Below are 13,437 nucleotides of genomic sequence, written 5' to 3' on the forward strand. Positions count from 1 at the left end.
TTTGCACGATGTGTGTGCTTCAGTTAGCTGTTTTAGGAGAGGGAGGATTGTCAGTTCTGTTATGTTTTCTGCTACATTTTACAATACTCTGTAAGTGTAGGGTCTGCCTGGGCATCTGACTTCAAGATAAACTTTTCGATTCTTTGGTAATCAATAATTAGTTTTAGAGTATCTCTAGTGTAAAAGTAAAAGTATGTATTGACAAGATTTTGTGTATTAAGATACACTTTTGGCATTTCACAAGGCTTGGGAAAAGGGGTATTTCACATAGTCCAGTTCTTAAAAAAGTTATTTTTCTGGTATTTATGTAGGCTTAAATTGAGCTGACTAGTTTTCTTGTGCTTTTACTTACTATTCTACTGGTATAATGATAACATATTTATTCTCTGAAGGATGCCATCTGATTTTTAAGGTTATAAAATACGATGTTCTAGTAACTTTAGCATGCTTAAGCCTCAAAAAGTGTTGAGTTTATTTTTTACACAGGATCCACTGGTCGATGATTTTTCTTACATTAAAAAATTTTGGTTTTGTTGTCTTTTGTTCAGACATTTGTATATACACACCTATAAATACACTGAGAATAAGTCTTGTACAAATCCTTGTTGTTATTAAATCATTTGTTAAAGTTCAGTAGTCAAGTCTACATGGTCCTCACAGTTCAACTGTTTCATTTTGTTCTTTACACAGGAGCCCTTACCAAAGTAAAGGAGAGTAAGCGGCACGTGGAAGAGGGGAAGATGGAGCTCCAAAAAGCTGAGGGCATTCAAGAACGTTGTAATATTATTTCCTTTGCAACCCTTGCAGAAATTAATCACTTCCACAAAATTCGTGTGAGGGACTTTAAATCACAGATGCAGCATTTCTTGCAACAGCAAATACTCTTTTTTCAAAAAGTGACACAAAAGCTAGAAGAAGCTCTTCACAAGTATGACAGTGTTTAGTCTCTGATTTGTGGACTTTGCTCAGCATGAATGTGGCCCAGGCAGCAGAGCAAATGCTGCTGAAGAGCTGTTTCCAGTGGTAGATGGCGGTACAAGGATGGGTTTGTGTTCACCTGGAAACCAGGTTTAATCTCAGATTATGTAGAAAGGAAACAGTTATAGATATGGCTGTGTAGTAGAAACAGTACCACGCATTGTAACTAAGTTATACTGTGTATGCCTACACCATTGTAACTTTTTTGAAATAATGAGCATACTATTTGCCTTATTGCTTTTTGAAATATGGTATTTAGTGCATACTTCATAGACCTCAAAGCCCTTTGGGTATTTAAGGAAGTTGGCTAGATAAATGCCTGCTTCGATGCCTTTTTACTTTCCTAGATTTGGATTTCCTAAATTCAAACAATTCTCTGTTTACAGACTCCTACTAGAGCAGCTATGTGATTCTGTGCCTTTAGACTCTATTTTTCCTTTTCTAGTAAGTCACATTTTTATGATTAAATAAGTGAAGGGTTGGTGCCTATGATGGGAACTGATGATGAGACCTCATATTGACTGGGAAAAAAAATCAGCTGCCATCCAGTTTGCATAGCAAGTACTTTCTTATGAAAAATGTTGACTCAAAAGGGAAAAGTTAAATTTATTCACACTTTACCTGGAAATCGAGACTACTTGTTAAATGTACTAGGATGTTCAGCACATTTACAAAAATACACCACTTAATTCCCTTTCTGAAATAAATAATACAATGAGGGGTGGGTTTTGGTTTGGTTTTTTTGGTTGTTGTTTTTTTTTTTTTTTTTGGTTTTTTTTTTGTATACAGCATTATTGTAAGTAGAAATTTGAAGAACTAGCATAATAAAGTTGCATATATCAAGGGGATATTAATGCAAGCTATATTGCTGCAACATTTTTTTAAGTTTCAAATTATTTGCTCTTTGTTCAGTTGCTGATTGAGTTTAACTTCAGACTTGCATCTGCACTGCCAGTTGTCTGAGTATAACTCCACTGTGATTCATTAGTTTACTAAGTTAAAAGTTTTTGGGGATTATCAGTAAATAAATGATTTGAAGGCTTGGCTGAACTGACTTGGAAAACAGGTGGCATTTTTATGTTTGTAACACTCAAGAGTTAACAGTTGTCTTAATTTTTGTATAAATATTTTTGACAAGCAGGGTGCATTTATAGATATGTAAACACTATCTTTTAAAGAGGTTTATGGCTTATTTGTCTTGAATTAGTCTGTATTTCTTACCTATTGATTTCCTTCTCATAGGTCAGTATGAAAGAGTGTTTTTGTTTATCCTATCTTTTTTGTTCTGAACAAAAATAACAAACCTTTGCAAGGAAGCAAAATGTTTATTTTTTTGTTTAATTGAATTAATCTAAAATAGCTTAAACAAATGAAAGCCTGGAAAAGGAAGTTGAGCAACAATTACAGTTAAGTAAAAATCATTCCTCTCCTATGCAGCAGAAATGTGTAGTTCTTTCACACAATCGTGAGTTTTTGTGGTTTAAACCCACACCTCTGCTTCAGAGGAATAACGTGTAAGAATGTAGTTTTGGTTCTAAGATTCATCCCCAAATGTTTGGAGATAGCTGTTTTGCACAAGCTGTGTTTGGCGGTGCTTCTAATACACACATAAAGCAGTAAAATACAGAATAATGAAGAGGGGAAAGCAAGTATTTGTAAAAGAAAGGACAATCAGTGAGGAAAGACTCTATTTCCAGCCTGTTGAAACAGTTCTGCAAACAAGATTGACCATAAAATAAGGACCACAGTTGCTGTGTCTCACAAAACGGGATGAGACCCTGACTGGTTGCAGACTTAGGATTTATTATCCGTCTGTATCATACAAGCAAAAAGCAAGAGACACAGAAAATAACAACATCCATGCAAATCCAGATCAGACACAAAATGGCAGCTTATGCAAAGCCTTTTTCTACATATTCTTTGAACCAATAGCATAAAAGAAAAGGTGCAAATTCATTATACTCTAACCGATAAGAAAAGGACCCACGTGGGTTTAACATTAACTAGAGGACTTCTATGAACCTCAAACAATACACAATAATTCATTATATAAGATGGAAACTTTTTCTGTCTTTGCAAAGCATATATCTAGGCCTTTTCACATCTCAAACTATCAATAAGTTCTTGTTCTTTCTTATTCCTTATGACAAATATAAATGTATTCACTTGGTTCTTAACTTTCTAGGTTCCCAGGAGAAGGTTTTGAAATTTCCCAGTCTTTCTCAGCTTTATGTCTACTTTCTGGGGCCCTTTTGCACTTTCTAAGGTCTTTTACCTTTTTATATTCCTACACACAGTCATAGGGCTGACTCACTCTTTATCTTCCTCATGGTGTCTCATTCTACATTCAAAACTCACCACTTCCCCTAACAGCTCTTCCCAGCAGTACTCCTGCTTTCCCATATGTCATTTATGTGACAGGGTGATGAGCTAGATTTGAGCTGAGTTCCATGGCTAATGTTTGCTTAAGCCAGATACTGTTTTAGTAAATGTCTTTACAGTAATTAGATGAGACTATAATCAAGCTGATTCTACATGGAGGTATTAAGACCTGTTCAGAAATTGATCTTGGTTCAGTAGAAGTGTTTTAGGAGGTTAATATTAATGACATGTTCATGTCCAGGAGGAAATTAAGCTGTGATATGTATTCATACAATGTTACCAGACAGGTACAGTTTTCCTAATAAACTGTTATGACCTTCACCTTACTTTAGCATTCGTGAATTTATTTGGGTGCAGGAAGAGTGAGTGTAATAATTGGTTAAATTTGATGTACCAGAAAATCATGGCTGTAATCCTGGTTTAAATTGATGCAGAGTACAGTAAGGTTCAAGTCTACATCTATATTAGCATTTTCTTCTTTTCCTCAGTCATTATAGAGTTGAAGTTGAACTGGCTGATGAGTGGAGCACAAGGAGTTCCAGTAAAGGGTGTTGCATCAGGGTTTGATGATGAGGCTAAGTTGGGAGTGACTGTGGATGCCCTTAAAGGCAGAGAGGCCCTACAGAGAGATGGACAAATCAGAGGGCCAGGCAATCACCAACCATATGAACTTCAACAAGGGCTGATGCCAGATTCTGCACCTGGGATGGGGCACAGACAGACCGGGCAATGAGAGGCTGGGCAGCAGTGCCATGGAAAGGGCCCTGGGGTTCTGGTCCATGGCAAGTTAAACATGAGCCAGCCGTGCCCTGGCAGCCAGGAGGGCCAAGGCTGTCCTGGGGGCATCAGGGACAGCACTGACAGCTGGACAAGGGAGGGGATGATTGTCCTGCTCTGCTCTGCACTGGGGCAGCCTCACCTCGAGTGCTGGGGCGCTTTTGGGTGCCACAATAGAAGACATTAAAGTACTGGAGAAGATCCAGAGGAGGGCCATGAGGATGTTGAAGGTTCTGGAGGGGAAGCCTGATGAGGAACAGCTGAGCTCACTTGGTCTGTTCAGCCTAGGGGAGACTTTCTTATGCTCTTCAACATCCTCATGAGGGGAAGAGGAGGGGCAGGCACTGGTCTCATCTCTGTGGTGACCAGTGACAGGACTCAAGGAAATGGCCTGAAGTTGTGTCAGGTAAGGTTTGGGTTGGATACCAGGAAAGAGTTATTCTTCCAGAGGGTGGTTGGGCACAGGAATAGACTCCTCAGGGAAGTAGTCCAAGCACCAAAACTGACAGAGTTCAAGAAGTTTTTGGACAATGCTCCAGCATATGGTGTGTCTTTAGGATTGCTGTCTGGAGTCAGTTTCCTCAGGGTCAGGAGTTGGATTTAATGATCCTGGCGAGTGTCTTCCAGCTCAGCATATTCTACGAGTTTATGATGTAGGGTGACTGATCATCATTAATGCTTGCTGCACTATATAAGAACTACAGTATTAATTGGATTTGGACCAAGTATTTGATCACTTATGTCTGACCAACTTCTGAGTGGTGTGATCTGGGATCCAAGTGTACTCTACAGTAATGTGAATGGTAATTGTGTGGGACTATGGAAGCACCAAAGGAAATCTAACTATTTAAATAAATAAATGTGAAAGAAAGCAAATTTGCTCTGTATCATAAACACTTTTGTTTCATTTGAATCATGCAATTTGTTTTCAATGCATCACAGTTTTTGTGTTTATAAGTAGTAAGAATCTAGTATGCTTGTTGGGGTTTGATATTTGCAAGAAGATCCAGTGAAGTACTGATTTTTGTTAAAGTGCTGAGGTCTATGAACGCTGGAATGAGCCCATCAGGGTAATATATCTATGTAAAATCACCAGCAAGTGGAGTGTGAGTAATATTTCTGTTCAAATTGTAGGGTTTATAGTTAGAAATTAGCAGCATACTAAAAATATTAGATGTTTGATTCCTATCCCTTTTGTGATATTTGCAAAAGAGAGTTAACCCTATGATTTGTGCATGTTCTCTACATTCTTGTTGCAAATAAAATTAGCTTGGTTTTAGAAAACTTTAATTAGCTGCCTGCACTGGAAATACCTACATTACTTGTGGCACAGTTATCTTTTTGGTGAATTCCAAGATCTGGTTGGCATTACCTAATTATTTTTCCAAACCTTCACCATTCCAGCTAGCATCTTCCATGCTGCTTGTCTGCTGCAACCAAATTATTCTGGGAAGCTTAAGTGAGAATTGCTTGGCTATTTCTCAAAAGGAGTTCATAAAAAATTTTTGAAGAGTGTTTTCTTTTTAAATTCTGTAAACAATTTGGCTGGAAATCTTTAGTTCTTTCATAGTTTGGAGAAAGGACTGGATATTTGGCAGACTCATTATCTTTTCCAACTTTAGGTGTGCTTTCTGCAGAGCCTGTGAAAATTTGTCCATCTATTTCTAAGTTATACTAAAGTTTCTCTGGGCCCTATTGTGCTCAATTTTGACAGATATATTTTCTGTAACTCCCCTTTGCTCCAGGCAATCTTGAGTCTAACCTTAGTCATCAGCAGCTAAGTGAGGCTTTGACTGTAGTTCTTTTTCCTCTCCATTCAGAGGAGGTTGAACCTCTCAGACCTCAGGCTGAGCGAAAAAGCTGTCAATAGGTGCTGCCTATGGGAGCTGCTGGCTATGGGAGAAGAGGAGCAGCAGCCTGGAACACAAATTTGATGTTGTACCTGGTAGCTACAAGAAGTTGGTTGTCAGAGATAGCTGAAGAGGAATACGGAGATAAGAAAATGGTGAGGAGGGAAAGCCCTGTGACAACAAGAGCGTGTTCCTCTACTGCCTAATTAATATCTTGGGCTTCCAAAGCATCCAAGGCCTTTTGCTGTTTCTAAATAGCCATCATGAGCAGCCAGAAAAAGGGCAGCTTTAGTTCTGCTTGTGATGAGGACAGCAGTGTTTGGTTTCCATCATTAGTCGTTACTTTCTTTGCTCAGTGTTCTGATGGGCAGATGAAAACTGTTGAAGAACAGGGCTGTTTCAGGGCTGAATGAGATGCCATAATTCAGGCCCAGTCAGACAACACAGTGGGTGTTGTTGTGGCCTCATGTGTTCTGTCATATGCCTTTTTTCTTGGGAAGAGGAGATCAGTTTAGGAAATTGTGCACATAAAAACTCCTGTGTTAAGGGATACTAAGATTAATTATTCAGTTAAAAAAAAAAAAAAGGAAAATTAAAAAATATTTCAGAATTAAAGTTTCCTGTGGTAACTAGTATATCAAGACACCTTATGAGACATAGTCAAAGAACTTTTTGCACTGTTTCCCTGCCTGATTAAGTGCACATGATATAAAGCATTGTCCTAATCAGCTTAAGGTCTTTCAGAGAGGTTGTTGTCTGGCTAATCCTTACTTCTTTTGCAGCATCAGTTGTACTCTGCGCAGTGAGAAAGACCGGCAGAGTGAAGATCAGGTATGTGTGGCTGTCAGCCTGCAGAATGGTGTTCAGAGAACTCGACTCCCTATCTCTACCCAGGCTCTATGCAATATAAGCCATGTGAGATAAATCATTGATATGCTCTCCATTTTGTGTAGGCTTGAGTTTAAACCCAGGAGTTACGCTGTATAAGGTGCTGGGAATTGACAATTTCCACTGAAGGTTATGCATATTCTGCTTTGGATAAAGGAAATACTTCAAATGCAAAGTTGTCTGGAAAAAAATAATCAGGTATTCATTTTTTTAGGTAGACCAGCACACGTGGGAGAACATTTGTAATCTATTAGCAGCAAAAGAGGAATAGTAAACCCAGATCATATTGTTGGAATGTTGCAAATGTAAGTATAAACTCCTTGAAATTAGTTTTCGATATTGATTTATCCCTCCTGAGAAAATTAATATTTAACCTTCAGAATGAAGTGTGAGTATTATTTAGGAAATAAGGGATGAAGCCACATGTTGAGTAGCAAGGATTCTCACTCAGGTACTGTTCATTCAATGAATGGAATGATAAAGGCCTTCTGAGATGAATCATAGAGTGACCATGTCACTGGAGCACATCTTGGATATATATTCACAGGAAAGCAGAACTAGCCACATGGGCTAACTTACTTCTGGCATTTCCTAAGGCTTGAGATGCTGCTTTGTAATTCAGTAATTTCTCAATGTAACACAGTGCAGGATAGTACATGTTGCACATAGAAAAGTAAATTTTGTAATATATGTAAGTAATGTAATTTCAATACACTTCAGACTCATGTAGTTGGCAGCAAAGCTCAGGCATGCCTGAGTTGATTTAAATACAAATTAGTAAGAGATACAGTAAAACTCTTTGTTTTCTAAAGTTAAAAGGTATCTCCTGTATCTGACTGACTGATAGACTTACTGCTTAATTTGGTCTCATTTTGAAATCAATGGGTTTTTTTGGTTTTTTTTTTCTTTACTCCACTGGGAAGAGTATCAGGCTCAGTGAATTGAAATTACATTCTTCCATCAAATCAGAAGTGTTCAACCCAGAGTATTCCCCTCCTGTGCTCATTTACAACTGAATCTAACATACAGAATTTTGCAGTTGCCTGTCAAAAATATCTATCCTGCAATTTTAATCAAAGCCATCCCATTTTGGGCAATATGACATTATTATTTGAAATGAAGAATGGTACTGCTTTTGGTTTTAAAAGACATTTCCAAGGAGCACAAAAACCTTCTGTGAGAAGATAAAATCAGGAATTTTGAATTTCATCTTTTCTGTCTTGAGTGTTTTAACTGGCATTAACAACTATTTTTTGTGGAGAAAATAATAGTGCACAAGAGGAACATCATATAAATACACAAAAAACTTTAGAGCTAGGTGAGGCAGTACAAAGTTTTATTTGCAATGAGTTAAAGTGACTGCATTTCTGTTGGTACACTCCATGCTATTTTTTTAAGATCTTCTCTTTGGAAAAAAAACTAGTCAGTTCTTTAATTGAAAGGGAAGATGGTGAAATAAGGTTGTAAGAGTATTTTCTCTTCTATTTCTAGTCACTAGCCCTCAGGTAAGACTTGCAGGAGACATTTAGTTCCTTTGCTGTCTTTGAGGGGCACTTAGCTAGCTCCCTGTCCCTCAGGAGGCTTCCATACCCATCACCTTCACCCCAGTGCTTCCTTCTTAAAGTGACTGGGAAAGAGTTACAAACAGCAGTTCAGTTTCTCAGGCAATTTCTGGTTGCAAACATATGAACAATGTTGCAAAACAGCACTTGCAAAATTATAATTGTCAGAGTCCCCCAGTGCAATCCTGTCAGGGTGCTGCCACATTCAGTATTTTTCATTTTGCTTTGCTTAGAGAAATGTTGCAGGCAAGATGACTACCCCAATTTTTATATCAAAGGAATTTAGGACCATGCTGCTGATTTGATTGCTGTGTCAAATCTGTGCCAGTGCTTATCTATCAAGGGTAGATTTCATTTAATATAATTGTAAGAAATATAGAAAGAGTTTTCCAGAACTTTAGTAAGCACTGGGGAAAACTTACTTGCTTGCATCATTGTTCACGATGTGAAGCAAGCTTATGAGAGGTAAAGTCACTGCTGTCAGAGTGTGGTACCAGGTTTGCTTTGTGCCTATGGGTCGTTGCTGTGTAGAAACAGTCTGTCCAAGAGCTTAATGCAAACCTGTCTGAATGTGCTAATGAAGAATTGCTAGCTGGTAAGAAAAACATGCCTTCTAGAGCTCAATTACTTTCTCTGGCAAAGTCTTTAATTTCAAACATGTAGTGTATTCAGTTTCTTTTCCTTGCCACTGTCTCTGTGGGAGTCACTTGTGATTGCATAGACAGTTGCTGTCAGACAGCTCGGACTGTTCCATGAGCAGCATCCATTCAAGAAGCTGTAGCTGAAAGGCAGCTGCATCTCTGCTTTAGGGTAAATAGAGTGGCAAGGTGCCTTTAAGCTCTGTTTTGAGTGACATGAAAGTCAGATGTAAAAATGAAATTGTGATGATACATGTTAAACCCTGCATAAGGATGTGGCCAATGCATCATCCTGCAGTGGTGAGCAGCTCAGTGATGAGCTTGTCCTATAGCTGCTGTATTCCCCCAGGTGGTTGTCAGCAGCAACACTTCAGTCTCTCAGTGTCTCAAATAGGTAAGTTTCTGGGCTCTGCTGTCCATAACCCCACAGAACATCCAGTGACAAGGAAGTGTGTCTCAGTTCAAGAACTGGTTGCTCACACTTTGAACCACAGTCAAGGAGCGTGTTTGGTTGAAGAAGTTCAGCAATATGAATGCCCATGCCTGGGAGTGAGATGGAAAGAATTTTAACTCTTGTAGTAGTAACCAGATAAAGTGCAAACTCTGCGCCTTTCAACATTGTTCAGTGTATCACTGTGGTGAGGAAAGCCTGTCTGGAACTTGTTAGGGCAGGATGATGAGAAGGAAGGGGGAAGTAATTGTCTGTTTCCTCATGGCCCAAGTGCAGACTGTGGAGCTGTTTGTTAATAACCAAAGAGAGAAGCTGAAAGATGCCGTAGGTTTCCCTTTGTATTCATGAATCGTGAATGCCCAATGGGTAAAGTATCCTGCAGAAGGCAGTTGTGCTATTTTCTCTTTAGAATCATTATTGCTTGGTCTAAAATACAGGGGCAGCCCTTCCAGGAGGAACCTCTGGCAGTAAATGCTCAAATGGCTTGAAGATCATCTCACAACCTCCCTTGCATTCTTCTGCACTTGGAGACATCAAGGAAAGGACAAGCCTTAGCTCACACTTATCACAGATGCTTGTTCCTGAGACATATGTTCCTGGATTTCTGAGGCCAAAGGAGCTGGGTTTCCCTTACACATGGGTGAAATTATTTCACAGCTATCCAGGACATTATGCAGGTGGCAGTGACATTCACACTGGTATCAGCAAGGGATCAGCATTACCTTAGGACAAAATGTAGATGCCCACCTCCCAGAGAGTAGTCTGGGATGTTAGTCCCCATGCTATAAAAGCTTTCATCTGAAGCTGCACAGGAAGGACATAAGCTCTCAAGGGGCTGTGTGCTCATGATCCAAGTGCTCATTCCATCTCCTGAATACTTCTGTATGTTCTTTTGCTTCTCCCCCTGGGAAATGTACATGCAAATTTTCAGGGAGTCAAGTCACCCAGTGCAGAGATCCTCTCCATAAGCAGGCACCTTAAGCTAGGTTTACAGCATCTGCATTACTTATGGGCCTTAAACAGTTACCTGCTTGGATAATGAGGAATCAAAATAGACCTAAAGTAGATTAGCTAAACCACATTAAAACCTTATGTCCATGTGCTCATTTAGGATTCATGCTATTCCCATATAGCCTTATTTGCTCACATATGAAAATAAAGCAAATCAAATTAAGCTTAATACTGAACAAGAATGCCCAGTGTTTGCATGGGGAGTTATGCAGCTCTAATACCTAAATTCCCATATGTAGCTGACACATGCAAATGAGTCTGAAAATTTTTGCGCAGAAAAGATGCCAAATAATTTCCTGTATATTCTAGAATTTATACGAAATCTGAGCAACTTTTCTCACTCCTAGCGTCTTTTCTAAACTGGGATTAGAGGCTAACACTGCTCTAGTACAGGTCAGATTCCCAGCAGGAGCTACAGCTGCCTATCCACAGGAATGCCAAAACCAGAAAAGGCAGGGTGAGAAAAGGCTTTTCGAGCCTACATGGTTCTCAAATGTTGCTGCAATACACCACCACATGTGCAAGGCATGATATGCCTTCTGCCCTTCACACCAGACTATGCCATCCTTCTTTTTACAGCCCTCTGCTGAACTGTATTCCCACAGACCAGTCACTGTTCCCTCTGCTGGAGGGAGGAGCAAGGAAAACAGGCAAAAACAGCTTGATAAAATTAAACTGTCAAGCAGGGTCCGTGATCTGTAACAACTGACAATGTTATCTACATGTTTATGAATAGGGGTGACTCAGCGTTTTTCTTATTATTGGTGCATCAGGTATGTTCTGTCTGAAGCAACTCTATTTTTGTATAAACTTACTATACATGTATCCTTTCTACATTGATTACATTACTTCATTTGGGCTGGCTGCATTCTTAGAACTTACATTAAAAATTCATTAAAACTTTTGTCAAGATTTTACCTGTCAGACACTTCTTTTCTCTTGTGAATAGCTGTCACTGAAATACTGTTTCAGTGGTTAATTTGAACTCTTTCTGGTTCATTTTTAATTCCTGCTCAAATATTTGTAATTTCATAGTCTGACAGTGAGCAGAACCTAATCTTCATCAGTGGGGAGATAATATAAGTGGACTTTTCCTATCTCAGAGTCCTGATGAACAATACTAAGGAGCCCAAAGCAAAGGTGTGTCCCAAAGTGTAGTGAAGCCAACATATGAGCTGCTGCCATGAGCTGCAAAACAAGAATGTTTGAAAACCTGAAACCTTAAGCTGTGTTCAGTTTCTTCTGGTTGATTCTGACAGCTTTTCTCTGGTAGGAGAATTCATGGTTCGAGAGGGTTGAGTCCCAACACTTACATGCCAAGGGTGAGACCCAACACTTACCAGCTAGGCTGATCATCCAGTGCAACCTCCTGCCAAGGCAGTGTCACCAAGACAGGTGACACAAGAACATGTCTAGGTGGGTTTTGAACATCTCCAGTGAGGGAGACTCTATGACTTCTCTGCGCAGCCTGCTCCAGTGTCATCCTCAGTGTAAAGAATCTTGCTTCGTATTAAAGTGGTATTTTTTGTGTTTTAGTTCATGGCCATTGCTTCTTGTCCTGTCACTGGGCACTTGCCTTTGAGATATTTATGTGCATTTATAGTCTTAGATACATTTATGTGCATCTCAGTCTTCTCTTTTCCAAATATTCCCATCTCCCTCAGTCTCATAAGGAGATGCTCCAGACCCCTTATCATCTTTCTGATCCTTTGCCAGTAGCTCCTTGTCTGTCTGGTACTGAGAAACCCGGAAACGGACACTCCAGATGTGGCCTCACAGGCCCAAGTAGAGGGGCAGGATGACCTCCCTTGACCTGCTGGCCACACACATCCTGATGCACCCCAGGATCCTACTGGGCCTCCTAGCCACCAGGACACACTGCTGGCTCATTGTCAGCTTGTCACCAACCAAGACTCCCAGGTCCTTCTCACCAGAGCTGCTCTTTAGTGGGGCAGCCCCAGCCTGAGCTAATATTTGGGGTTATTCCTCCCCAGATGCATTATCCTGCACTTGCCCTTGTTGAGCCTCATTAGGGTTCTCTCCACCCAACTCTCTAGCCTATCCAGATCCCACTGAATAGTCCTGTATGATAACACAGCCAATATTTCATCAATGAATTGTGATCCTGCATGGTGCCAGCTCAGGCAGTAAGCACTTCTGAAACCAGTGGCTAGGTTTCGACTGTCACAATTACTAGGAAACAAGGCTGAATTAGGGTAAACCACAAACTGCAACACAGTCTTTCTCACTTTCTTCAAGGTATGTATTTTTAATATAATAGAAGGTTAATTATCAGTGTATTTTGAAGTGGACTCTGTACCTGTATCAGGGCTTGCTGATACAGGTGTCACTGAGTAACAGTAGCAGGTATCTACTTTCAGACTGGAAGAATACAAAGTATAACAAACACATTTGCTCATATCTTGCACATTTATTTATCAACATATATAAGGAAACTGGCATCCTTCAATGAAATGAAAATATTAAAATCTTGTTGGCAGCAGTATCTTCCAGCTATGATTTGTTGGATATTTATTGCCCGCACTGATGGTAGGCAGCAGATGCCTGCTTTTTCATTACTAGCACCTCCCTTAAAAAAGAAAAATAAGAAGAAGCCAAACAGACAAAAACCACAAAACACACAAAGAGACAAACAGATCTTTAAATGAGTCTGTAACACACTGATGCATCTCTTCATTCAGGTTGTAATTTCTTCTGTTAACTAGAATTATAAACATAATGTCAGTATACCCATAGCCTCTGTTCAGTGCTGAGTATTTACGTCATTTTGTCATTCTCTTCTGCTAATTATTTTGTGACTTGCAGACTTTGAAGTAGTCTCTTATCATACAAGCTGGAAGAGTGCCCAAAGCATATTAGCTCATCAGCCAGCCATTTGT

General features: G+C 39.6%; 1 protein-coding gene across 2 annotated transcripts in view; it reads left to right on the plus strand.

The window, feature by feature from the left end:
- SNX18 (sorting nexin 18) overlaps positions 1–13,437 on the plus strand; it is a 45,578-nt gene that overhangs the window by 17,872 nt on the left and 14,269 nt on the right. The window contains exon 2 of one of the 2 annotated variants that reach the window (XM_002197384.7): positions 691–3,686. The exons of the other annotated variant lie outside the window; for it this stretch is intronic. Coding sequence (XP_002197420.2) covers positions 691–944 — 254 coding nt within the window. The 3' untranslated portion in view covers positions 945–3,686. Of the gene's footprint in view, positions 1–690; positions 3,687–13,437 lie in introns of those variants that run through there. 2 annotated transcript variants of the gene reach the window in all.

The sequence above is a fragment of the Taeniopygia guttata genome, chromosome Z, assembly GCF_048771995.1.
Source record: "Taeniopygia guttata chromosome Z, bTaeGut7.mat, whole genome shotgun sequence".
NCBI lineage: Eukaryota > Metazoa > Chordata > Aves > Passeriformes > Estrildidae > Taeniopygia > Taeniopygia guttata.